Source organism: Erinaceus europaeus, chromosome 7 (genome assembly GCF_950295315.1).
Source record: "Erinaceus europaeus chromosome 7, mEriEur2.1, whole genome shotgun sequence".
NCBI lineage: Eukaryota > Metazoa > Chordata > Mammalia > Eulipotyphla > Erinaceidae > Erinaceus > Erinaceus europaeus.
Window position 1 is genome coordinate 1,966,543 of NC_080168.1, and position 25,313 is coordinate 1,991,855.

At 58.9% G+C, this 25,313-nt stretch overlaps 4 protein-coding genes across 7 annotated transcripts in view; all 4 read left to right on the forward strand.

Moving 5' to 3' along the window:
* The window catches only part of STK11IP (serine/threonine kinase 11 interacting protein), a 136,687-nt gene that overhangs the window by 6,051 nt on the left and 105,323 nt on the right, over nt 1-25,313 (forward strand). The gene's annotated exons all lie outside the window — the stretch shown is intronic.
* Nucleotides 2,048-5,090, forward strand: SPEGNB (SPEG neighbor; the record flags this gene model as incomplete). The annotated part of the gene is given in 4 exon segments (XM_007532026.2): nt 2,048-2,132; nt 2,872-3,165; nt 4,470-4,610; nt 4,880-5,090. Coding segments are annotated over 4 exon segments (657 nt in total), but the record flags the coding sequence as incomplete, so codon positions are not given.
* Nucleotides 6,672-16,175, forward strand: GMPPA (GDP-mannose pyrophosphorylase A). 3 transcript variants are annotated; one of them, XM_060193634.1, is made up of 14 exons: nt 6,789-6,829; nt 6,945-7,042; nt 7,127-7,162; nt 10,338-10,441; nt 10,616-10,802; nt 11,039-11,098; nt 13,508-13,638; nt 14,213-14,227; nt 14,512-14,646; nt 14,741-14,838; nt 14,965-15,011; nt 15,292-15,384; nt 15,528-15,696; nt 15,902-16,175. In XM_060193634.1, the coding sequence occupies exons 4-14, from the start codon at nt 10,347-10,349 to the stop codon at nt 16,000-16,002; spliced, it is 1,131 nt and encodes a 376-aa protein (XP_060049617.1). In that variant the 5' UTR covers nt 6,789-6,829; nt 6,945-7,042; nt 7,127-7,162; nt 10,338-10,346; the 3' UTR covers nt 16,003-16,175. The 3 variants fall into 3 exon arrangements, with proteins under 3 accessions (XP_060049616.1, XP_007532052.1, XP_060049617.1); XM_060193633.1 differs by lacking the exon at nt 7,127-7,162 and having other exon boundaries at nt 6,672-6,829; XM_007531990.3 differs by lacking the exons at nt 7,127-7,162; nt 14,213-14,227 and having other exon boundaries at nt 6,672-6,829.
* ASIC4 (acid sensing ion channel subunit family member 4) overlaps nt 22,686-25,313 on the forward strand; it is a 29,277-nt gene continuing 26,649 nt past the window's right edge. Inside the window, exon 1 of the mRNA XM_007531991.3 lies at nt 22,686-23,426. Within this exon, the coding sequence (XP_007532053.1) occupies nt 22,845-23,426 (582 nt within the window). The 5' untranslated portion in view covers nt 22,686-22,844. The remainder of the gene's footprint in view (nt 23,427-25,313) is intronic.

Consider the following 25,313-nt stretch of genomic DNA (forward strand, 5'->3'; position numbering starts at 1 on the left):
AATGTGCTTTCATGTAAAAACAAAGTGCCTGAACTCCCATCTTGATAAATGGTGCCCTTCCTCTGCTGCCCCCTCCTTTCAGCTCCTTTCCCACCTCCATTGGAAATGGCATGTGAACTGCTCACTCCAAACCCGCAGGAGCAGAGGCAATCATTTAAGCCTGCAGAACGCTGTCAGAGCTGCTGTGATCTTGAGGTCATGGCGCTCCATGTCCCAACAGGCAGTTGCGATGAAGGGGAGCAAGCCTCTGGGGGTGCCCTGGCTTGTGGCTGGACTCCAGGCAAGTCTCCAAGGAGCCTCCTTTGCTGCAGGTGGTCTGATGACCTTGTTCGCCAGGGTTTGGGCAGATCTAAATTGGAGAAAGTGTCAGTGTCGGTGTCCTGTCCAAGAAGAGCACAGCCCCTCCCAACACTATCCTGCCAGGTGGGGGTGCATGCAGCCTTTGGGTCTCAAAAAAAAGTCCTCTGTAGGCTTGTTCCTGTTTGCCGCCAGGGGGCGCAGTGCAGAAGTGCCAAGCCTAGATTCCCCGTGGATGAAGCAAAAGGGGTGAGGGAAGCCATTTCCGGATGAATCTGGACAGTGCAGTCTGACTTCTCTGGCTGCTTTCAGAGACACCCCCAACTTCTGGGGGGAGGGAGTGTTGGGGGTAGACTGCATAAAGGTTATGCAAAGAGACTCTCCTGCCTGAGGCTCCAAAGTCCCAGGTTCAATCCCCCACATCACCATAAGTCAGAGCCAAACAGTGTTCTAATAAAATAAAAGAGAGGGGGGCCGGGCGGTAACACAGCAGGTTAAACGCACATGGCTCAAAGCTCATGGACCGGTTCGCGAGCTCTGGGCTCCCCATCTGCAGGGGAGTCACTTCACAAGTGGTGAAGCAGGTCTGCAGGTGTCTCTCTTTCTCTCCCCCTCTCTGTCTTCCCCTCCTCTCTCTATTTCTCTCTCTCCTATCCAACAATGACAGCAATGACAACAACAATAATAATAACAATGATAAATAACAAGGGCAACAAAAGGGAAAAAATTGCCTCCTGGAGCAGTGGATTCAGGGTGCAGGCACCGAGCCCCAGTGATAACCCTTGAGACAAATAAATAAGAGAATGAATGGTGAGTTGCCCTTGGCAGAGACCCTCTCTCCCAAGTTGCCCCAGTGAAGAGCTAGTTAAATGCCACTGTCCTGGTTTTCTGGCTAGGTCCCTGGGAGTGGGATGGGGGTTCCTTGCCCTGAGTGGGGATGGTCCAGCTGTCCAGGCACCCCAAGACTGCTCAGGTTTCCCCCGCGGGGCCTGTCCAGGCGGCTGAGCCAGCATCCTAGGTGCCCTCAGGCTAAATAAGGAGCCTGCGTGGGTCAGGGGGCGGACGCTGGAGGGGGGTGGGGGCTGGGGGCACGCATGTCAAAAAGCAGGCGAGCAGGGGAGCTTTGTATAAAACCAGGCTCCTGGGAGTCGGGCGGTAGCGCAGCAGGTTTAATGCAGGTGGCGCAAAGACTGGCGGAAGGATCCGGATCCCAACCCCCGGCTCCCCACCTGCAGGGAAGTGGCTTCACAGGTGGTGAAGCAGGTCTGCAGGTGTCTTTCTCTCCCCCTTTCTGTCTTCCCCTCCTCTGTCCATTTCTCTCTGTCCTATCCAACAATGATGACATCAATAACAATAATAACTACAACAACAATGAAAAACAAGGGCAACAAAAGGGAAAATAAATAAATAAATATTAAAAAAATAAATTGAGTTAAAAAAAAAATCTTTAAAAAAATCCAGGTTCCGGGCAGTGCATCTCGCCTCTGGATCCCTGCTTCAGAGGATCGAGACCTGAAACTGACACCCCCCCCCAGGCTGAGTCCTGATCCCCAAACAGCCCCAGACACTCACACCCCTGGGACATTCTGCGGGGCAGGGAAAGGGATAATGGTCGCCCTTCCCCCTCCCCCGATAGTGCTTTTTTTCTGCTCCCCAGATGTCCAAAGCAGCTCACACACACACACACACACACACACACACACACACACAAAACAGAAACAAGGCTACCTACCGCCCCCTCACACACACACACCGTACCCTGGATATCAACGACCCCCAGGTCCAGAGCGCCACCATTCGGATCCAGGCCTCTTACAGGGGCCACAGGTGAGGGGGTGGGTGTGAATCCAGGCACAGGTGGAGTTTCAGCAGGCACATCCCTGCAGGGGAGGCATGAGCACAGGGTCACTTAGGCAGGGTCACCTAGGGCAGGTGGTCACCAAGGGCAGGTGGTCACCTAGGGCAGGTGGTCACCTAGTGCAGGTGGTCATCTAGGGCAGGTGGTCACCAAGGGCAGGTGGTCACCTAGGGCAGGTGGTCACCTAGGGCAGGTGGTCACCTAGGGCAGGTTGTCACCAAGGGCAGGTGGTCACCGAAGGCAGGTGGTCACCTAGGGCAGGGTCACCTAGTGCAGGTGGTCACCTAGGGCAGGTGTTCACCTAGTGCAGGTGGTCACCTAGGGCAGGGTCACCTAGTGCTGGTGGTCACCTAGGGCAGATGGTCACCTAGGGCAGTGTCACCTAGGGCAGGTGGTCACCTAGTGCAGGTGGTCACCTAGGGCAGGTGGTCACCTAGGGCAGGTGGTCACTTAGGGAAGGTGGTCACCTCGGGCAGGTGGTCACCTAGGGCAGGTGGTCACCTAGGGCAGGTGGTCACTTAGGGCAGGTGGTCACCTCGGGCAGGTGGTCACCTAGGGCAGGTGGTCACCTCGGGCAGGTTGTCACTGGGGTGGGCAGAGGCCCATGGGTGGAGCCGCACTCCGCCCCGCCTCATGTTGTAGATGGGAAGGGTGGTAGGTGAGGGGTGCGGGGGGTGCTCCGGGACCCTGACCCAGTCCCGGGTAGGTTCCGGAAGGAACCGCGCATGACAAGGGGCCACCGCGGGTGCTGGAGCCGCTCAAGGACGTGGTGCTGATGGAGAGCGGCGCGGCCATGCTGACCTGCCGCATCTCGGCCTTTGCTGACCCCTTCATCCGCTGGAGCAAGGACGGCCAGGAGCTGCACCACGGTCCCAAGTACCGCTACGTCTTCGAGGATCCGGACGTCGTGGCGCTGGTGCGGGAAGGCGAGCTGGCCTACCTGGGCCAGAGCAGCATCAGCGTCGCCAAGCCCTTCCGCCAGTGCCGACTCGCCGCGCATCCTGTGGAAGGTACGCGCCCCCAGGCCGGGCAGAGCCCCCACACTGGCGGAGCAGCGCCCCCCCAGCGGAGCAGCGCCCCCACACAGGTGAAGCAGCGCCACCCTAGGAGGAGGAGAGCCCCCAGAGCAGCGCCCCCCAGCGGAGCAGCGCCCCCCCGCGGAGCAGCGCTCCCAGTTTAGAGCAGCGCCCCCCCAGCAAAGCAGAGCCTCCCGCGGAGCAGCGTTCTCAGCTTAGGGCAGCGCCCCCAATTTAAAGCAGCCCCCCTCCAGCGGAGCAGAGCTCCCAGTTTAGAGCAGCGCCCTCAGTTTAAAGCAGTGACCCCCCAGCTGAGTAGAGCACCCCCAGCGGAGCAGCACCCCCAATTTAAAGCAGTGCACCCCAGCGGAGCAGAGCACCCCCAGCGGAGCAGCACCCCCAGTTTAAAGCAGTGCACCCCAGCGGAGCAGAGCACCCCCAGCGGAGCAGCACTGCCAGCTCAGAGCAGTGCCCCCCCAGCGGAGCAGCGGTCCCCAACTCAGAGCAGATCCCCCCTCCCCCTGCAGAGTCTTCCCTCACCCCCACCCCAACCCCCGATGGAACAGCGCCCCCCAGCTCAGAGCGGCACTCCTGGCGGAGCAGAGCCCCCTGTTCAGAACAATGGCCCCCAGCGTAGCAGCCCCCCGCGCCCGCCCAGAGCAGCGCCGCCCCACGCTGAGCCCAGCCACGTGCGCTTTTCCCGAGGGGCCTGGCCGAGGCCTAAGTGGTCCAGCCCGAGGCCGAAGTGGTCCAGCCGGGGGCACCACAGGGGCGCACACCAGCTTCCTTCCCAACCTAGGGATCCCCTTCCAGCCTCTGGGGTTCGTTCACTCCACTGCAGGGCCCCAAGGTCCCGCGAGCCAGCTTAGCGCAAGCCAGGGCCAGAGCCCTGGTCTTCTAGCTCCCACCCCAGGCCTGTGACTACTCCCCAGGGAGCGAAATAGCTCACTTGGATAGTGCGCTGCGACCCCAAGCCAGGCCCTCACCACACTGAGGGAAACTTCAGTCTTATACATGTCTCTTTCTTTCTCTTTCTCTTTCTCTTTTTCTTTTCTTTCTTCTTTCTTTCTTTCTTTCTTTCTTTCTTTCTTTCTTTCTTTCTTTCTTTCTTTCATGTATAGACATCCCTGGGTTTTCACTCGTTTCTCTTGATCTCTCCTTCAATCTTGTTAGAAGGCTAAAGATTTGCCTCCTGAGTCTAAATGTCTCTCGCATTTCAGACTTAGTATCAGCCAGGGCAGCGAGGCCCCTGCCCAGCTGCACCCCCTAGGCCCTCTCCGCCTTTCCTTTCCCTCTAGTCCCAGCCAAGATTCAGAAGGGACCAGATAACACGAAGGCCCGCAAAGGCACCACGGTGACGCTGCCGGCGGCCATCATGGGCGAGCCCGCGCCCATAGTGAGCGGGATCAAGGACGGGAAGGACATGGAGAAGGATGACCGGCAGGGGCGGGGGCAGGGAGCCAGGGCTGGCCCTGCAGCTGAGGGCGGGGCGGATAGGGGGCGGGGCCGAGTCAGTTCTGGGGCGGGGCCGAGCCTGCCCAGGGGCGGGGCCGACTCAGCTCTGGGGCGGGGCCGAGCCTGCCCAGGGGCGGGGCCGACTCAGCTCTGGGGCGGGGCCGAGTCAGCAGTGGGGCGGGGCCGACTCAGCTCTGGGGCGGGGCCGAGCCTGCCCAGGGGCGAACCCTAACCCGCCCCGCCCGCCCCCTGGGTGTATTTCGAGATCTGCAGCACACCTCCACGCTGACCATCCGCCCTACCACGCCCAAGGACAGCGGCAAATACGAGGTGTACGTGGAGAACAGCCTGGGCATGGACCAGAGCTTCGCTCGCGTGGACGTGGCCTGAAAGGGACTCTCAGACTTGACGCCCGAGCTCCAAGCCCGGAGGCGGCTGACACCCACAGCCTTCCGAAGTAGGAGACTTAATAAAGTCGCTCTCTCTGAACCCCGCGTGTGTTCTGTTCCTGGGAGGCACCGCCACCTCCTTCTGCCGGGCCCACACGCACTCAAGATGGGCACGGCAAGGTCACAGACTGGAGAAAGTCTAGCCCAGTGCTTTTTCTTTGCTTTTCTTTTTGAGATAGAGACGGTGCTTTATTTTGCAGGCAGTAAAGCTGAGCTCGCCTTTCCCTCGCCGTCGACTTTCTTCAGTTCCCAGTGGGACGAGCTGCAGTTCATGACTCCACCTTGTATATGAGCCTCACCTGTGTTGGGGGTGCGCTCTGCAACCCCCACCCACCCCCTACACACAGGTCTTTCTTTCCTTTTCTATTTCATATTTATTTATGTATTTAATGTTTGATAGATCAAAGAGATTCAGAGAAAAGGAGGACACACAGAGGGAGAAAGAAAGACGCCTGTAGCACTGCTTCATCACTTGTGAAGCTCCACCTGGTGCAGGTGGGGACTTGGAGCTTGAACCCGGGTCCTTGAGCATGGCCACATGTGTGCTTTACCGGGTGCCCCTCGCTCCGGCCTATTAAAGCTGGCCGCACCTCCTCACCTCTCGCTTCTAGTCCTGCTTTCTCCGCTGTGACCGTTACTTTGTTATAGAAGTGGCCTCCCCTTAGCGGCTACCCCTGGGCACTCTGCCAGTCACCTCCAGTTCCTAATCTTAGGTTTCAGCCTGAACTCTTAGGTCCCACCGCCTTCTTACTAAGACCCGCCCCTCTGGCTCATTGGCCACGCCCCCTAATCTCCCCAGAAGTAGCAGAGACTGTAAGAACTACAACTCCCGGCAGACTCTGCGAAGGACTTCTCGCGAGAGGCGAGAAGACACGTGCGCGGAAGGAGCCAGCTGGAGCTGGAGGCAGAGCTGGAGTAAAGGGGACTCAGTGGTAAAGGGAGCTGATGGAGGGGTGACAGGCAGGGGGCGGCCCCTAGATGGAGGTGCTCGGAGGTCCGGGCTGACGCTCTGCATACCTACTCCTGTGTGGCTTCTGGAGACTGGGGGCTACTGGTTGTGGGGTTCAGAGGGCCAGTCATCAGATTGCAATCCCGAGACCGAACGTCCATCGTCAGGACTGAGATCGGGGCGGGGGTGGTGGGTTCGGTGTGGGGCAGTCAGTCGTTTGATTCAAGGTTCATCACCTAGAGGTTAGTTTTAGGACTCAGATATAGCCCACGGAGTGGTTTCTGCTGAGATTTGGGGCGAGGTGGGGGTGTCACCCAGTGCAGATGCGCGCTAGCTCTGTGGTTGGGGCTTCACTGGAGCGATGCGGCGCGCAGTCTGCAATCAGTGGGCCTGAGGGGAGGGCCCCATGTTTTGAGGTTTCGGCTCTGAGAGGTGCCTTGGATTGCTGAGCTTCTGAGTTGCTAAATGAGTGACATACAGAAGTCTGTTCCGTGTCAAGTCGCAGGGTGTAGACTTCAGAATTGGGGGTTGGGGTGGGAGGACATGACTGGGGGGGGGGGCGGCTCCGGGCCCATTGGGATCCGGATGGGGATCTGAGAAGCGTGGGTTTTCTCCAGGGGGTGTGTGTGTGTGTGTCCAGGAAGGACTGTCTTGGCACCTCGGATTGACATTTGCGCGATGCTGCGAGTTGCCGTTCGCACTCCGGGGTGGGGTCTGAGCCAGGTTTCTCTGTTGGCATTGGAGGTCTAGGCAGCAGTCACCACCATGCTCAAAGCTGTCATCCTGATTGGAGGCCCTCAAAAGGGTGAGAAGCGGGGTGCAGGGGGGGGAGCTGGACCAGCCTGGTTGGTGGGGTGGGGGCAGAAGGAGGCAGGAACCTCAAGTCTGTCTGTCTGTGTGTGTGTGTTTCTGTCTTTCAGGGACTCGCTTCAGGCCTTTGTCTTTTGAGGTGCCCAAACCCCTATTTCCAGTGGCGGGGGTCCCTATGATCCAGCACCACATTGAGGCCTGTGCCCAGGTAATGCCATACCCCGCTCCCTTTACTGCTCATGTCTCTCACGCTCCATTTCTTCCTTTTCCAACCATGACCTCTCCCCATCAGGCATAACAGCGGGGACCTTCGTTGACAAATGAGACTGTGAGTGGCGCCCCCTGGAGTTGTGGAGTGCAGCTGGCCTGCTTCCTCTCCCTCATCTGTTCTCTCATCTGTCCTCTTTGGGAAGTTAATGGTTTACAGTACAGTTGTTGCCACCTGGGTACAGTTTCTCAGCTCACCAAGTCTGCAAAACACTACTCCCAAATTAGGTCCATCAATGTCCCCCCAGCCCCCTTCCTACTCTCCTTTCCCAGAGTTCTTGGCTTTGGTATTGTTTTTTTTTTAAACTATTATTATTATTATTATTATTATTTTTCCCTCCAGGGGAATTGCTGGGACTCAGTGCCTGCACTACAAATCCACTGCTCCTGGAGGGTTTTTCCCTTTTGTTACCCTTGATGTTTATCGTTGTTGTAGTTATTATTGTTGTTGTTGCTGCTGTCGTTGTTGTTGGGTAGAACAGAGAGAAATGGAGAGAGGAGGGGAAGACAGAAAGGGAGGGAGAAAGACAGACACCTGCAGACCTGCTTCACCATTTGTGAAGCGACTCCCCTACAGGTGGGGAGCCGGGGGCTCGAACCGGGATCCTTATGCCGGTCCTTGAGCTTCGTGCTATGTGCGGTTAACCCGCTGTACTACCGCCCAGCCCCTATCTTTTTTACTCATTATTGGATAGAGACAGAAATTGAGTGGGGAGGAAGGACTGAGATAGGCAAAGAGACAGAGAGACACCCGCAGCCCTGCTCTAACACTCATGAAGCTTTCCTCCTGCAGGTGGGACCAGGAGCTTGAACCCGGGTCCTTGCGCACTTTGATGTGTGTGCTCAGCCAGGTGCACCACAGCCTGGCCCCAGACTTCTTTGCTTTGGTGCCGTACAGCACCCATCCAAATTTTGTTTCCCCTTTCTGTTCTTGTGTCTTGAGCTCTGCCCGTGAGTGAGACCATCCCATATTCATCCTTCTCTTGTCTAGTTAGCTCCCCTGGGCTACACTTCAGCTGTAGATTGTCTCTGAGTCCTGTCTGAGCTCACATCCTGTGCATTAAAAATCAGAGAGGAGGTTTCCAAAAATGGGAATAGATGGAAAACTTCCTTCTGATTTTTTAATTTTTTTAAAAATATATTTATTAATTTATTATTGGATACAGACAGACAGAAATTAATGGGGGGAGAGATAGAGAGGGAAGAAGACAGACAGACACCTGCAACTCTGCTTCACCACTTTGTGAAACTTTCCCCTTGCAGGTAGGGGGTAGGGGCTTGAACCTGGGTCCTTGTGCACTGTGATGTGAGCACGTAACCAGGTGTGGCACTGCCTGGCCCCTTGATTTTCTTTCTTTCCTTTTTTCTTTTTCTTTTCTATTTTATTTTGCTTCTACTTGCTGGGCTGGATGCCAGCACTACAAATCCTCCTCTCCTGGCAAACCCCCCCCCCCATCGTTTTATTCAATAGTACAGAGAGAAATTGAGAGGAGAGGGGTAGTAGAGAGGGGAGAGAATATAGACACTGCAGACCTGCCTAACTGCTTATGAAGCGTCCCACTGCAGGTGGGGAGCAGGGGCTCGAACTCTGGTCCTTCCGCACAGTACTGTGTGCGCTTAACCAGGTGTACCACTGCCTGGGCCCTCCCCTCTGATTTTTACCCCATGGGATGTGAGCTCTGACAGGACTCTCACAGCTGAGCTACAGCTGAAGCAGAGCTCTTGGAAATTTAATAGACAGCAGTGCAGTGGGGCTCACGCCCTCACTCACTGTGGGCCTAATTTCTTTATTGCTTTTGGTATTGGGACAGGCAAGGCTGTGTTTGAATCTGGTCTCTGGGGCTGGGGAAACCTACTCTGTGGGGATGACAAAGCTTCACGACAACTTCTCTAAAGTGCCTGGTCCCAAACTGGCAGATGGTATGGGGGACATGAATTGTCCTTTAATGTCGCCTTGTGGGCAAGAGTGTTTCCCAGGGTGAGCTCCGATTCAGATGGGAGGGTGAAACATAAGACACTAAAAAGATCAGGCAGGTGGGCCTGTGACTTTACTGCCCTCAGGAGAAAACAGACCAGTGTGGCATGGCAGCTGGGACCATAGCTGCCTTCAGGATTTCTGGCCCCAGAAAAATCTGGGCTTAGTGGACTGGGAGGTAGTGCAGTGGATGAGGCATTGGATGCTCAAACGTGAGATCCTGAGTTCGGTCCCTGGCAGCACAGGTATTAGAATGATGACTGGTTCTTTCTCTCTTTCTCCTCCAATCCTTCTCATTAAATAAATAAAATATTTTTAAAAAGAAAGAGGGAGTCGGGCGGTAGCGCAGCGGGTTAAGCGCACGTGGCGCAAAGCGCCAGGACCAGCGTAAGGATCCCAGTTCGAGCCCCCGGTTCCCCACCTGCAGGGGAGTCTCTTCACAGGCGGTGAAGCAGATCTGCAGGTGTCTGTCTTTCTCTCCCCCTCTCTGTCTTCTCCTCCTCTCTCCATTTCTCTGTCCTATCCAACAACGACGACATCAACAACAATAACTACAACAACAATAAAAACAACAAAGGCAACAAAAAGTAAATAAATATATATTTTTTAAATTTTATTTATTTATTTTCCCTTTTGTTGCCCTTGTCTTTTTATTGTTGTTGTAGTTATTGTTGTTATTGATATCGCTGTTGTTAGATAGGACAGAGAGAAATGGAGAGAGGAGGAGAAGACAGAGAGAGGGAGAGAGAAAGACAGACACCTGCAGACCTGCTTCACGGCCTGTGAAGCGACTCCCCTGCAGGTGGGGAGCCCGGAGCTCAAACCGGGATCCTCGGGATCCTTACTCCGGTCCTTGCGCTTTGCACCACCTGCGCTTAACCCACTGCACTACTGCCCAGTAAATAAATATTTTTAGAAAGAAAGAAAGAAAATCTGGGCTTACTCCAACATTCTTGCCTATCAGATTTTTTTTTTTTTTGCCTCCAGGGTTTTGCTGGGGCTTTTTGTTTTCCATTTTATTCTAAAGGACAGAGAGAATTTGAGAGGGGGAGAAGAAGATAAAGACAGACACCTGCAGACCTGCTTCACCGTTGGTGAAGTGTCCTGATGTAGGCAGGGACCAGGGGCTTGAACCGGGGTTCTTGCACAGGTCCATCCGCCTAGTACTGTGTGTGCTTAACCAGGTGCGCCACCGCCTGGCCACCTCTCCTGTGAGATTCCCACACACACACCACCCCTCAGCCTCTTCCCTCGTCCTCAGGTCTCCGGGATGCAGGAGATTCTGCTTATTGGCTTCTACCAGCCTGACGAGCCCCTGATTCGCTTCCTGGAGTCTGCCCAGCAGGAGTTCCATCTTCCCATCAGGTGACTGTGCTGCAGGGGAGGTCCTGGCCGGGGTTGAGTCAGCTCCTGCCAGCCTTGCCTGGCGGCAGGAGTCCTCCCTGTGGACCTCAGGACAGGAGGGCGTCTGAAGCCCAGGGGCACCCAGTCTGTCTCCTCCAAGCTCACTGAGCTGGTCCTGGGGCCCCGGGGGGACAGGTACCTGCAGGAGTTTGCCCCCCTGGGCACTGGGGGTGGTCTCTACCACTTCCGGGACCAGATCCTGGCGGGGGGTCCTGAGGCCTTCTTCGTGCTCAACGCGGATGTCTGCTCCGACTTCCCCCTGGGCGCCATGCTGGCCGCGCACCGACGCCAGCCTCGCCCATTCCTGCTCCTGGGCACCACGGTGAGAGGCCCTGGGAGACCTAGGGGAGGGGGCAGAGGTCCCTGGGGCAGCCTGGGTACGGGCATCAGACGAGGAGACTCCTCCCCTGTGCCCAGTGGCTGCTGGCAGGCAAGAGAGGGAGGGCGGCTGTCAGTTCTCAACCTGTCAGCCTGGAGCTGCGTGCCAGCCGCTCCGGGGACGCGGGAGCGGAGGAGAAAGCCGACCTCCACCTCCATGGGTCACTGTCTGTCTTTCAGGCAAACAGGACACAGTCCCTCAACTACGGCTGCATCGTGGAGAACCCACAGACGCATGAGGTGAGGGGAGGAGGGGCTGGCAGGGCGCTGCCTCTGGGTTTCTGGACTGCACTGGGGTGGGGTGGGGCACACACACATTGCAGTGTTCCTCTTCTGTCCCCTCTAGAGGGACTGCTGAGAGCCTGGGTGTGACAGTTAACACCTATGGGCATGATGCTCCAATTCCTGCAGGCACAGGATAGTGTGGGGCCCCAGAAAAAAAAAAAGTGGAAGAGTCCAGCTTGCTTGGGTGCATGCTAGGAGGGCTCCCTAGAGGAGGTGAGCTCTGAGCTGAGTCAAATTGCAAAGACGGGAAGTCAGAAATAGCCAAGGATCTCCATCCCAGTTTGTCCAACTCCTGCTCTAAGCCTGACTTACACACACACACACACACACACACACACACACACACACACTCACTCCCCTTAGTTACTCAAACTGCAGTGTTCAAATGCCTTTTTAAGGCAGCAGGATAGCTCATCTGGATAGTGGGCCTGCTTTGCCATGCACAGAGCCCAGACTCAAAACTGGCCCCCAGTGCATTGGAAGAAGTTTTGGTGCCAACATATCTTTCCCTCTCTTTGTCTCTGTCTCTTTCTTTTCTTCTATATTTGATAAAGAGAACAAGAAATTGAGAGGGAGGGGGAGACAGAGGATAGAGACACCTGCAGCCCTGCTTCCCCGCTTGTGGGGACAGGGGACTCAAACCCACGTCCTTGCACGTTATAACATGTACACTCTGTACAGTGTGCCACCAGCTGGCCTCTCTCTCTTTTTATTTACCTATTTATTTACTTATTTATTGCCACCTGGGTTATTGCTGGAGCTCAGTGCTGACACTGCGAATACACCGCTCCCAGGGGACACTTATTTCTCCTTTTTCTGTTTTTAGATACGACAGAAACTGAGAGGGGGGGAGTCAGGCGGGAGCGCAGCGGGTTAAGCGCAGGTGGTGCAAAGCGCAAGGACCCACATAAGGATCCCAGTTCGAGCCCCCGGCTCCCCACCTGCAGGGGAGTCGCTTCCCAGGCGGTGAAGCAGGTCTGCAGGTGTCTGTCTTTCTCTCCCCCTCTCTGTCTTCCCCTCCTCTCTCCATTTCTCTCTGTCCTATCCAACAACAACAATAATAACTACAACAATAAAACAACAAGGGCAACAAAAGGGAAAATAAATAAATATAAGAAAAAATTTTAAAAGGGTGAGGGAGATAGCATAATGGTTATGCAAACAGACTCTCATGTCTGAGGCTCCAAAGCCTCATGTTCAATCCCCCGCACCACCATAAGCCAGAGCTGAGCAGTGCTCTGGTCTCGGTCTCTCTCTCTCTCTCTCTCTCTCTCCATCTCTCTCAAAAATAAAATAGATAAAATATTTTTTAAAATGGGGCTGGGTGGTGGTGCACCTCGTTAAGTGCACATGTTATAGTGCACAAGGTCCTGGGTTCAAGCCCCTGGTCCCCACCTGCATGGGGAAAACTTCACAAACGGTGAAGCAGTGCTGCAGGTGTCTGTCTCTCTCCCTCTCTATCTCCATGGCCCTCTTGATTTCTGGCTGTCTCTATCCAACAAATAAATAAAGATAATAAAAAAATTTTTTAAATAAAAAATATTTTTAAAAATTAAAGAAAAAAAGAAATTGAGAGAGGGGAGTCAGGAGGTAGCACAGCAGGTTAAGCGCAGGTGGTGCAAAGCGCAAGGACTGGTGTAAGGATCCTGGTTCGAGCTCCCAGCTCCCCACCTGCAGGGGAGTCGCTTCACAGGCGGTGAAGCAGGTCTGCAGGTGTCTGTCTTTCTCTCCCCCTCTCTGTCTTCCCCTCCTCTCTCCATTTCTCTCTGTCCTATCCAACAATAACAGCAATGACAACAATAACAAGAGCAACAAAAGGGAAAAAATGGCCTCCAGGAGCAGTGAATTCGTAGTGCAGGCACTGAGCCCCAGCAATAACCCTGGAGGCAAAAAAAAGACAACTGCAGACCTGCTTCACTGCTCATGATGCGGACCCCCTATAGGTGGGGAGCGGGGGCTTGAACTCGGGTCTTTACACTTGATAATATGTGCATTTAACCAGGTGTGCCACCATCTAGCCCCTGCCCGTTTCTTTCTATCTGAAAAAGCCTAGGATTGTTAAGTCCCACCCAGTGATGACAAAAATCAATAAATAAATACATATAAACACACACACACACAAGTTTTTTAATTTGGGGCTAGATTCCAGCTAGGTGTGAGAGAAACAGCCTGGAAGACAGCTCTGGGAGAATGTTCTGGAAGCTCTAGGAGGAAGGGCAAAGCATGTAGTTCTAACTTACCTTGAAGACAAAGGACAGTGCTGAGGTGTTCTCTGCAGCTTAGGGGAACCACCCCTGGTGGCAGGCAGGGCCTGGTGACAGCAGCCCCTCCAGGGAAACCCATCCCCAGCACCCCTGCCCTCAGGTCCTGCACTACGTGGAGAAGCCCAGCACATTCGTGAGTGACATCATCAACTGTGGCATCTACCTCTTCTCTCCAGAAGCCCTGAAGCCCCTCCGAGACGTCTTCCAACGGAACCAGCAGGAGAGGCAGCTGTGAGGCAGATCCCGTGACCCCAAGTCCTCCCCCCCCCTGGTCCCCATCTTCCCCGCACCCCCTGTCTCTGCAGACACCATCTCCACCTGCTTCCCATCCCCCTCCCTTCTCCTCTCCACCTGTCACCTCCAGCAGAGCCTCCCGGTCCCTCCTCTGCTAACCTCATTCTGTCCCTCTTCCTTATCCAGCCCAGTTCCTCCTGCTTCACTGCCTGCCCACCTCCCTTCTTGTCCATCTCTCCCCTGTCTCTGGGCGTCCCAGAGATGCCTTTCAGAACAGACGGCAGCACGCACTTGGGTGCACACGCTCAAATGTAGACACACGCAGACACACGCAGACACACCAAGGCACTCCTCAGAGCTCAGGGCCCCACACCCTCATGTCCTCCTCCCCCAGTCCTGGACCACTGCCTCCCCTCCCTCCTCGATCACGGCTGCCATCTTCTCTCCCTCACCCATGTCTCTGCTTCTCTCTCCATCTCGCCTGGCCTCTCTTGTCTGTCTCCTCCGCTGAGCTGGCATCTCCACCATCTCTCTCCCCCTCTCTCTCTGTGACTGTCTCTGCCCTCTGCAGCTACCTTCCTCTGCGGTGAGTCTGTTTCTGTCCGGTCCATGCCAGGACGGAGGGGTTCAGAGGAGGGGAGGGGATGGGATGGGGGAACATGGAGATGGGGGGACAGGCACACCAGTTCCGGGCAGAGCCCCTCTGGACCTGGGGCTCCCCAGCTGGGGGTGAACTGTGTGACGCCAGGGGGAAGCCTCATGGAGGGGGTGCTCCCCTGAGCGACCCCCAACATCCATCCTAGGGAGACCATGCCCCTTCCCCATTCAGCTCAGCCAGGAGCTTCGACCAGCGCTCCTCTCTCTCTCCAGGGAGGACACCAATGGCCTGTGGCCCGGTGCCGGCACCATCCGTCTGGAGCAGGATGTGTTCTCTGCCCTGGCCGGGCAGGGCCAGATCTATGTGCACCTGACTGATGGCATCTGGAGCCAGATCAAGTCTGCAGGGTATGGGGCGGGGGGCGCTTGAGGGGTAGACTGGGCCAACCTGCGCCTCCGGGCGCTGCTGGCCCTGAGCCCCCCACTGTATTATGGCCCCCAGCTCAGCCCTCTACGCCTCCCGCCTGTACCTGAGCCAGTACCAGGTCACACATCCGGAACGCCTGACGAGGCCCGCCTCAGGAGGCCCAAGGATCCGAGGTACCCAGGCCGCCCCAGGTCCTCTGCCCTCTTTCCAAGGAGGAAAGAAGCCTCAGGCCCTGCCTCCTTGCCCACAACCAGAGGGAGGTTAGGCCATTTGCCTCAGGTTCTCTCTTCTGCTTCTAGGAAATGTGTACATCCATCCAACGGCTAAGGTGGCCCCCACAGCAGTGGTGAGTGGGGTGGGGGGGGGGGCGGTGCACAGGGAAGTTGGGACAGGGAGGGGCAGGGCAGGTCTCTGTGTCTGTACAGCCTGCCACGGGACCTTACACGGGACCCCCCCTTATCTGCTCCACAAAAGGCTTGGAGGCTGGGGAGACAGCATCATGGTCCTGCAAAAGACTCTCCTGCCTGAGGCTCCAAAGTCCCAGGTTCAGTCCCCAGACCTCCAGCAGCCAGAACTGCTCCCATGACAGATTTGCTCTGGCTCACACCACAAATTCCTCTCCACAGCTGGGCCCCAACGTCTCCATCGGGGAGGGCGTGACGGTGGGCGAGGGGGTGAGGCTTCGAGAGACCATTGTCCTGCACGGAGCCACGCTGCAGGTAGGCACCAGGGTGCAGGTAGCAGGTGACTCCCCCCACCTCGGCCCTCAAGAGCTGAGGGCAGGGGGGACAGGGGGGAATGTGGATGCCCTGGGCTGTGTGGGGTGCCAGCTTACCCCCTCCCTCCCTGTCCTGTCTGCCAGGAGCACACGTGCGTCCTGCACAGCATCGTGGGCTGGGGAAGCACGGTGGGGCGCTGGGCCCGTGTGGAGGGGACTCCCAACGACCCCAACCCCAATGACCCCCGAGCCCACATGGACAGCGAGAGCCTCTTCAAGGATGGAAAGCTGCTTCCTGCCATCACCATCCTGGGTACAGCTGCCTGGGGGCCGGGGAGGGGGGGACTGGGGGCAGCTCCTCAGGTGACAGTGTGTGTGTTCACCCCGTGAGCAGACATCTACCCAGCACCTGCTGTGTGCCAGGCCCTGTGTGACTCACTGGGAGTCACACTCAGAGGGAGCCTCCTGGGTGGCAGTGGTCCCCGGGCTCCTCCTCCACTGTCCCGTCCACCCTGCAGGCTGCCGAGTCCGGATTCCTGCCGAGGTGCTCATCCTCAACTCGATTGTTCTGCCTCACAAGGAGCTGAGCCGCAGCTTCACCAACCAGATCATCCTCTGACTGGGAGGGGTGCCCCCAGCTGCCCCCCACTCCCTGCATGGCCAGCCTTAGTCCAGGGGGAGGAAGTGGGGGAGGCTGGAGGAAGCCAGGCAAGATGCTGTCCTGCTGGGTGCGATGTGGGTGGTCAGCCCTCTCTGTTCCCCCCCCCCCCAATAAACCCCTTGAACCTCAGAGCCAGCCGCACTTGTGCCTGGGCCAGGGCTGAGGGCAGAAGGGGGGCAGCTGAGTCAGGCCCCCCCCACATTAGCATTTAAATTGGAGTCGTTGCTTCGGGCTCATGAATAATGAATCCGGAGCCCAGAAACCTCCCCCTCCCACAGCCTCCACTGCTCCTTAGGAAGCCCCCCAGGCTCCTGGCCTGCACCCTTGCTCCAGGCCGCCCGCCTCCCGGTTTCCCCTCACTGGGCCCGGCTCAGGCAGGAATGGAAGGTGGAAGGGTTCCGGAGGGAAGGTTGGCGGACGGGGACTAGCAGTGGGGCCCGGGCTCTCCCCCCTTACTGCTGGGCCCCAGCCCCCACTCTTTTCTGCTTTGCCAACTCCATCTGCTCCTAGCTCAGTTTGGGGGGGCGATTCTCCCCAAGTCCTCCTCCTCCTCCACCCCCCTCCTGGTGGGCAGGGCACCCCAGCTGAGCTGGAGCTGCTGCCTTCACTGGGGGAGGCTCAGTGGGAGTGCTGTCAGGTAGGGGGCCCCACCACCACCCTGGCTCTGCCCTTGGCGGGAGGGGTCTCGAGTCTCCTTCCACCTCCCCAACAAGGCCTGGCACTGCTCCCGTCTGCCCGTGACCCCCTTGTGCCCCTCTCAGTGGCCCCCTCTCCCCAGCTGTGGGTGCGGAACTCAGTTGCCAGATGAGCTGGTAATGATCGTAATCTGCTAATTGAGAGGAATCTAATTACCCGAAGAGAATGGGGGGGTAGGGTGTGGGTGGGAGTCTGGGAGGGGGTCCTGGCAGCCGGGCAACTGGGGGCCGGGGCCTTGTTCCTGTGTTCTCAGCACCAGGGCCTCCTGGGACGCAGCCCAGGAGCTCAGCACCGCCTGAGCCAGGTTGTTAGGAACAGCGCCTTCTCTCCCCACAGCTGGGCGAACGGTGACACACACATCGGGCCAGATGTGACCTCCCAGTCCCCCACAGGGTGAGGCCACCGGCGCTGTCCTGGTCCTCCCCTCCGCATACCCTAGCCTCAGCCCATCACCTCCGGTGGAGCTGCAAGAGACTGTAGAAGGCCCCTCTGAATGTGGGGTTTGTCCAGTGCGTCTGAGGGGGCCGGCCCCAGGGAGAGCGGGGTCCCTTCCCTCTCCTCTCCCCCAACCCTGACCCTTCTGTTCCGAGTGGTTGGCAGAGGCCGTGGCAGCTCCATCATAAATATGATAATTTAATTATTTTCTCAGCAAAACACCGTGAAATCCAATAAGTCTGTGTCAGGCCCTGGCCCCGGGGACCCCCCTCGCAGGCCCCGTGGGGTGGGGGACATGTAGGGGGGCTGGAAGGAAGGGGCTACTGAAGCTGGGGTCATTTATGATCTGACCACCACCCCCTCCCCTAGGCTGGGGGTGTTTGTGTTTGTGCTGGTGGGTGTTGCAATGCTCCCTTCCTCTCAGCCCTGAGGGACCTGGAGCCCCACTCACCACCAGACCCAGGACGAGGAGGACCTGCCTCTGGAAGGGGCAGCAGGCGCCAGCCCTGTTGGGGCGCTGACCCTGAGAGGAGTTTCCGGGCGGGAGAAGCAGGGAGCTAGGGGTGGGGGTAGAATAGCTGGGGGAGGCGTGTGCTCCTGCCATTAGTGCTTGCTCCCCCCCTTCTTTTCAGTTTCCATAAAAAGATTATTCTGTAAAATCAGGGAAATGAGCGAGCTGGGGGCCTGGGAGGGGGTGGGTCTCTGGCACCACCGAGCTGGATGGGTCTACAGAAGAGAGCTGGGGACCCACAGAGATTTGGATGGGGTTCCAATTGAGCCTGAGAGGAAGGCCAGGCCAAGCCAGGAGCAAGCAGAGTGGGGTGGGCGGGGGCTGGGGGTCCCCTCTCTCCCTCTTGCACCCCTCAGGCCAGGCCGGGCTGTCCCACCCTCACTCCACGCCCCCTCCCACCTCCCCCCCACTTAGCAGCCATTATCCCGGGAGCAGATTGCTGCCCCCGCCACTCCTTCCCTCCCCGAGAAGCAGGCACAGCTGGGGCCTGCCACATCTGCCGCATCAGCACGGAGCACAGCTGGGCGTGCCCGGAGCCCCGCACCCCAAAACCCAGGGGCAGACTTGGTGGGGAGTGGAGGGGAGGCCGAGGGGACCCAGGCCCCCGAGACAGACACACTAACACTTTGTGCTGGCAGACACGCAGCTATGCCCGCCCACCCACCTCCACCTCCTGGGTGACAGCAGCCTGACAAACATGCAATTACTGGGGCCCTACTCCCCGCCCCCCGCCCCTGCAGGCCCCCCTCTGCCATCTTGGCCACCCCTGAGCCCGTCTGGGCCTGGGCACTGTGGCCTCCCCTGCACATCCTTCTGGGGGAGTGGGAGAGTTGTGAGGACTTGGGTGCAAGCCATATGAGCCCAGAGAACGAACGCCCATGCCCATCCCCCCTACACACAAAATCAACCTCTAGATCTCTGGTCCTGGCGACCCCTGGTGAGACAGGAGAGATGGGGTGGGGGGTGCCGCCGGATTTCTCCCATGGTGGCGTTCCATTGGTCACCTCCAGGAGGCACTGTGGGGCCTCAGTCTTTTACTAACGCACCCCTACCCTCCTCATAAGCACCCCATCTTCCCCCCCCACACACCACTAGGATCTGCTACCCAGACGCAGGGTCTTGGGGGCTCTCGATGGCATGAAAAAGACCCCCAAAGAGATGACTGGGACTCCCTTCCCAGGCCATGACCCTTCTCTCAGCCTCTGATGAAAGTCTGCATCCTTGTCTCCTTGCCGTTGTCTCCCAGCCCCGCGTCTTGCCCTCCGCACCTTCCTCCCCGTTGTGGACCCCCCCACACCGGGTCCTCCCCGCCCCCCCAGCTTTAATCCCTCCTGCTGCCTCGCGCCTTATCTGCTCCCAGCAGCTTTCTCTGCTGCAGAGCCCTGTCCCCTCCTTTTCCATCTTCTTCTCCTTCCCAGGCGCGCTCCTCTCCCTGACCAGCAACCCCACCCCTGCCTGTCTGCCTCCCAGCCCCCCACGGTGGCTCCTGGCTGACCTCAGGTGTACCCCAGTGCCCTCTGCCTTGCCCTGAGCCTCAGCTCCCTTGAGCCCCCAGACTTGGTCAGTCTCTGGGGACAGCTGAGTTTCTCTTCCTGCCCCCCTTCTCCAGTCCCAGCCCCCCCCAAGCCACCAGAGGGGGCCGGACCTGTGACCAGCCAGATGGAGGGGGCAAGCAGGTCTGGCTGTGGGACACTAACCCTCTCCAGTCGCCCGTGATCACGTCCAGGCTTCCCACACACACCCCCCTCGCTGGGACTCTCATTAACCGCTTCTCCTGCCTCGTCCGCGGCATAAATAACCCAGATAAATCAGCCGCCATCCGCCCCCCGCCCCCCGCCCCCGCAAAGCCCGTTTGTCACCGCTGCTCGCTTGCTCGCCAGCCTGGCCCGGCCTCCACTCCCCCCAGCCCTGGCCCTTCCCACACTGGCTCATCATGGGGGTGTCCCCGGGGGCAGGGAGGGTGTCCTGAGGCACAGGGAGTCTGTCTCTCAGGGGACCACGCTGTCCACGAGTTTGGGGGAACCCATCATTCACAAACTGACTCCCACCTGAGTGGCACCGAGACCCACCAAGGCTGGGAGGGAGGGGGGTGCTAGGGCCGGGGGGGGGGGGATACTCTGTGCAGGAAGCTGGGGGATGACTCCCCAAACCTCGGTGCAGACAGAGCCCTGGGTACCCCAGGGAAGGTGGCTTGGGGGCCTTATGCCCACATGCTGCCTCCAGGTCCCTTGCCAGGTTCAGGGGGGCCCGGCTGTCCACACAACTCTTATCTCTGTCTCTCCTCCCTTGCTTTCTCTGCTGTCAGACCTCAGTGCCCCCATCCCTGGGGGGAGGATTGGGGACAAGTGTAGGTAGGCCACCCTAGGAGAGGCTTCCCCATCACCCACCATACTCCCTCAGTTCAGCTTGGGGCAGGCTGGGTGGAGGAGAGAAGGGGGTATGAGGTGGGGGGGGGGGGGCTTGGGCACAGGCTGGGGGTGGGGGAGAAGCTGGGCCAGACCCCAGGGACCAGCTGGGCAATGAGCCGGGGAAGCAGCCGGGAGGCTAAATGAGGAAGATTATCACCCAACTGCAGCCGGGCGGAGAGGGAGGCGGGCAGGGGAGCGGGAAGAGCCAGGGAAGGGGGACAGGGCTAGAGGGGACAGGGCAGGAGGCAGAAGGGGGAAGATTGGGCGGGGAGACAAGGGATGGGCGAGCGCAAAGGGTGCAGGGGTGGGGTGGGGGCTTCCCTTAAGCACAGCCAGTTTTCCAAGACGCTGATGCTGGGGACTTGGGGACAATTGGAGACAGCTGGTTGTTGGGGGGGAGCGGCATGGAGCTAACTGCTGTTTCACTTCCCACCCTGTACCCCACCACACACACACACCCTGCCTCCCTCCCACCAATTCCCACTCCACACAGAGGAAGGCTCCCCGCACAAGGTGTGACAGGCTCATTAGGGGACCCTGTGGGTGTGTGGGGGAGGGTGTATGACACCAAACCCCCCCCCCCCATGTAGGAAGCAGGTCACTTTAGGGACAAACCTAGAGTCCAGGACGGCAGCCAGTGCTGGGGAGAGTCTGGGGGACAGCTCCCGCATTCTTGGCAGAGTCCCAGACTGAAGTAACCTTAAAAAAGCAATTAAATCACCTTAAAAGAAAAAAAAAACAGTAAAGAAAAATCAATACTAGAAGAAAGGGGAAGAGGGAGAAAGGCTGGGGGGGGGGGCGCTGGAAGGGTCTGGGAGTGCCCCAGGCAGAGAATGACAGTACAGGAGGAGAGGGGCGCCCGGGGGCAGGAGGAGGGGACCCGCCTGGACACAGCCCTGCGAACTCTGCAGCTGCTCTCAGGAGCACCCCACTTTTCCCTTGCTGGAACACAGCCAGATGCAGCCTCTGACCTCAGGGGCCTTGGGGAAGCCCAGCCACAGGAAGTGGCTTTGGGGACAGCCGTGCGTGCGGGACACAGTACACGAATGGGGGGTATGTTACTGACTGATGGCCTCACCTGGCCTTGCAGCCTGAGGGGACACAGTGACACTCTGCCCCCCAACCCGTCCCCCCCAGCAGGGACTGTGACACAGGGGCTGGGACGCCACAGGGGAGGGTGGCCACTGGCAGAGAGTGGACCTTAGCCTCTAATCCCCAGCAGCTGCTGTTTCCCTCAGATCGATTCCCTTCTCACTTTTTTTTTCAGCTTCTGGTTCTGCGGCTCGGATCGATGGAGCCGCCTCCCCCGCCCTCCCGGCTTCCTCTCCCTGCTGCCCATTAGCACCCCAGTTAATCAGCACCCCATTTTCTCGCAGGGACAAGTGCCTTCTCCCCACGAGGGACCCCACTCTCAGCCCCCCCCCCACACACACAAGAACTCCCAGGAGGCGCCGAGGCATTCCCTGGCCTACCAACATCCCCCCCATCTGCTTCCATCATCCTCACCCCCAAGGCTCCCCTGCCCAACTCCTCAGTGTCCCCCTGCCCCCCCCACCCCATCGAAGCCCAACCTGTCTCCCTCAACCTTCCTATACCCCTACTGGGACTCCACCCTTCATTCCACATGCCCTCTCACATTGAGGACTCCCCCACATCCTCCTTCCTCTGTCCCCCTGCACTAGCACTCAACACCCCCAGCCCGTGTTTGAGAAGTGCTGGGGAAATAAGGTGGGGAGATGGCCGGTGAACCAAGGGGCCTGCCCTATGGCCCAGACACATCTGTGACTGAGTTTGGAGGCAGGGACAAAACGAGGGGACAGCCAGCCAGTATGGTGGGGGGCAGGGATGTGGAGGGTGCCGGCCAGGTCCCTGGTGCTACTCTGGGGCCGCCAAGGATCTCAGTGGAGCCCATGCAGTCTGCAGTCTGTCTGTCTTGCCTGCCCTCTGCCCTCCCGTCCCTCATTCAAACAAGTGGCTCTCCCAAGGAGTTTCTGGAAGCCTCCGTGAATGAGTGGTGAGGCAGAGGGGGGGTCAGGCAGGGACTGGGTGCCCCAGTCTGGAATTGGGGTAGGGAAGCACAGCTGGCTGACCCTTCTTGGGGTAGGTTCCTGAAAAAGTGTCCAAGCTGGGGGGGACCCTGGGGACCCCGTTCACTCTTCCCCAGGTGACCTGGGACCCCACAAGTGGCTGGGGTGTATCAAGAACTCAGGGGGGGGGGCTGGCAGTCCCCCAGGGTCTTGGGCAGGGGTTCCCCAGGCCAGCCCCTCCCCGGCTGGGCTCAGGGCGCCCCGGGCTGCTGGTGAAGCGGCTGTTGACATGTCCTGAATTATTAAGTGCGGGGTGGGCTCGGAGCACATGCTGAGCGAGCGGCAGAGTGGAGGAGCCGCTCTCTCTCGCTCCCTCGCTCCCTGGCTCGCAGGGACACACGCAGGGGCTGACAGCTGTGCTGGTGCTGATAAGGGAAGCCACAAGGAGACGATCGGAGAGACAAGCCCCAGCAGCAGGGACAGCCACAGCGGCAGAGCTGGCCTGCAGAGCTGCCAACGCCCCCAGCCCGTCCCCGTCATCCTCCTCCTCCTCCTCTTCCTCCTCCTCCTCCAGCTTGCCCCGAGAGTTCCCAAGAGCAGGGCTGCCACCGCCACCAGCACCCCGGAGGACAACAGGGGTCCGAAGGGGGGGGGACGCTGCCGGCAAGGGAGGGACCAGGGACAGCGGCTCTCCTCTCCGGCCAGTCCAGCAGCCGGGGACAGATGCCCATCGAGATCGTGTGCAAAATCAAATTTGCCGAGGAGGATGCGAAGCCCAAGGAGAAGGAGGCGGGGGATGAGCAGAGCCTCCTGGGTGCAGCCAGGGGTACCCCGGGCCCCCAGGACCTGGCCTCTTTCGCCAGCACCAGCACCCTGCACGGACTGGGTCGGGCCTGCGGGCCGGGCCCCCTGGGGCCGCGCCGGAGCCTGTGGGTACTGGCCCTGCTGGGCTCGATGGCCGCCCTCCTGTACCAGGCAGCCGGGCTGGCCCGCGGCTACCTGAGCTGGCCGCACCTGCTGGCCCTGGGCCCCGCAGCCCCTGCGCCCGCCGCCGGCTTCCCGGCCGTCACCCTTTGCAACATCAACCGCTTCCGGCACTCGGCGCTCAGTGACGCTGACATCTTCCACCTGGCCAACCTGACCGGGCTGCCCCCCAAGGACCGCGATGGCCACCGTGCCGCCGGCCTGCGTTACCCCGAGCCTGACATGGTGGACATCCTCAACCGTACCGGCCACCAGCTGGTCGACATGCTCAAGAGTTGTAACTTCAGTGGCCACCGCTGCTCCGCCAGCAACTTCTCCGTGGTGAGTCCTGCCCACACTGCCCAGCTGGCTTGGAGCGAGGGGGTGGGGGTGCACCCGAGGGCACCCCCTCAATGGGGTTCTCCTCCTTCCATCGGCAGACAGAGGCTGGCCTGGTGGTTCCCGGGAGCTCCCCAGCCAGGAAAGTGGGCGACGGGGACCCACAGAAGGGCTTACCTGGGCACTGAGGCGCTGCTCCTTGTGGCTCTGTGATGGCCAGGGGAGTGGGGGGGGGGTCCCAGAGTGGACACACGGCAGGTCATCACCCTGCCTAGTTGGATTTTGCTCACCCCCACTTTTCTCCTGCTCCTTGTCTTTCTTCTGTGTCTGCTAGATTCTTCTCCCCACCAAAAGAGGGTGATGGGGAGAGGGTGTGTGGGTTTTTTTTTTTTTTTTTTTTTTTTGGTGGGTGGCTGCCTTTTGGGGAACTGGCAGGACCAGCAGGCTGAGCAGAGATGACTGTGGACACTGAGTGCCAGTGTCCCTTCTCTGTCCCCCTGTCTCTCTCTCACACACACCCCTTTCATAGTGTCCCTCGTACACACACATCCCCCTTTCATGCCTGTTTCTTTCCTACCAGTCCTCCTCCCTTCCTTCCTCCCTCCTTCCCTCCACCACCTCTCCCTGCTCCGTGCCCGACTCCAGCACTGGCTCTTGCACTGAGGGTCACTCATCCACACCCCTGTGTCAGGTTAGCTTCTCCCTCTCTTTCTCTCTCTGGGACACCCCCATTGCCAGGAACAGTTTCCTGATCACACGGCTCCTCAGGCAGCGTCTCTGTCACCGTCCATCCCGTGCCCACACCCCAGCTCTTCTTGAGCTACTGAGGACAGGGTCCCGCTGTGGCTGCCACCCCCTCCTGGGACACCCCTACTCTTGTCTGCCTCAAGCCCTGGTCACCCTCCTGTCACACATGTGCGAGCGCGCGCACACACACACACACACACACACACACACACACACACACACACACAGGTATGGACCATTGCCTTGAGCAGCCTCCTGTGCACACTTCCACACCCAGGCGTGTGATGGGGGTGTGTCTGGCATGCTGTCTGTCTGCGCTCCAGTCCTGGGCATCCATTATCCCTGGGGCCTTGAGTTTCTTCCCCCTCCAGCCATATATGTGTGCCCGTCCCATATATGTGTGCCTGTCCCTGTTGCCACTGCCCTGTGCACCAGCAGGTATGTGGCAGCAATGTGGTGCCCACTGTACCCACTCTCCCAGGGCCGGACTCAGGGATGGGGGTCGTGCCAACAGCCCCCCACACCCCACTTCTCACTCACTGCCGTGTTAGCAAGAAACATGCCCCAGCCAGGCTCCTCCCTGCCCCCTGACTCTGGGGTATCCTGCTCTGGGGAGTGGGGGGCTGGGGAGACATAGGAAAGGAGGATGAGGGGAGAAGACTATCCTAGTCTGTGGCCCTGCTACACACACCTTCTTCTAGGAAAAACCACTGTTCCCAAAGGGGCAGGAGGGTCCCAAGGAGGAGGTGGCTGTGGGGGATGCGTGTGGCCTTTCCAGTCCCCCCGGTCTCCTCTGCATGGGAGCCGGGAGGGCAGAGGACAGCCCTGGCAGGTACAGTAATGGGGGGGGGGCTTGTGTCCCCAAGCAGGAGACTGTGTCACACCCCTGCTGGGAGTGCAGGAGCCTCTGTGGGAGGAAGACGTGGAGAGGATGGAGGGGTGGGAGAAGGAAGCGGCGGTGGGGTGTGTGTGTGCGTGTGTGTGTGTGTGTGTGTGTGTGTGTGTGTGTGTGTTCCTGCCTGGCCCCCAGGAGAGGAGGAGGAGGAGTCCCCCTGTGCAGGCTGGCAAGGCCCAGAGTATCCTGGGGCACAGCTGGACAGGGCTTGGGACATTGGTCCTCAGGGAAAGTCGAGGAGAGAAGGA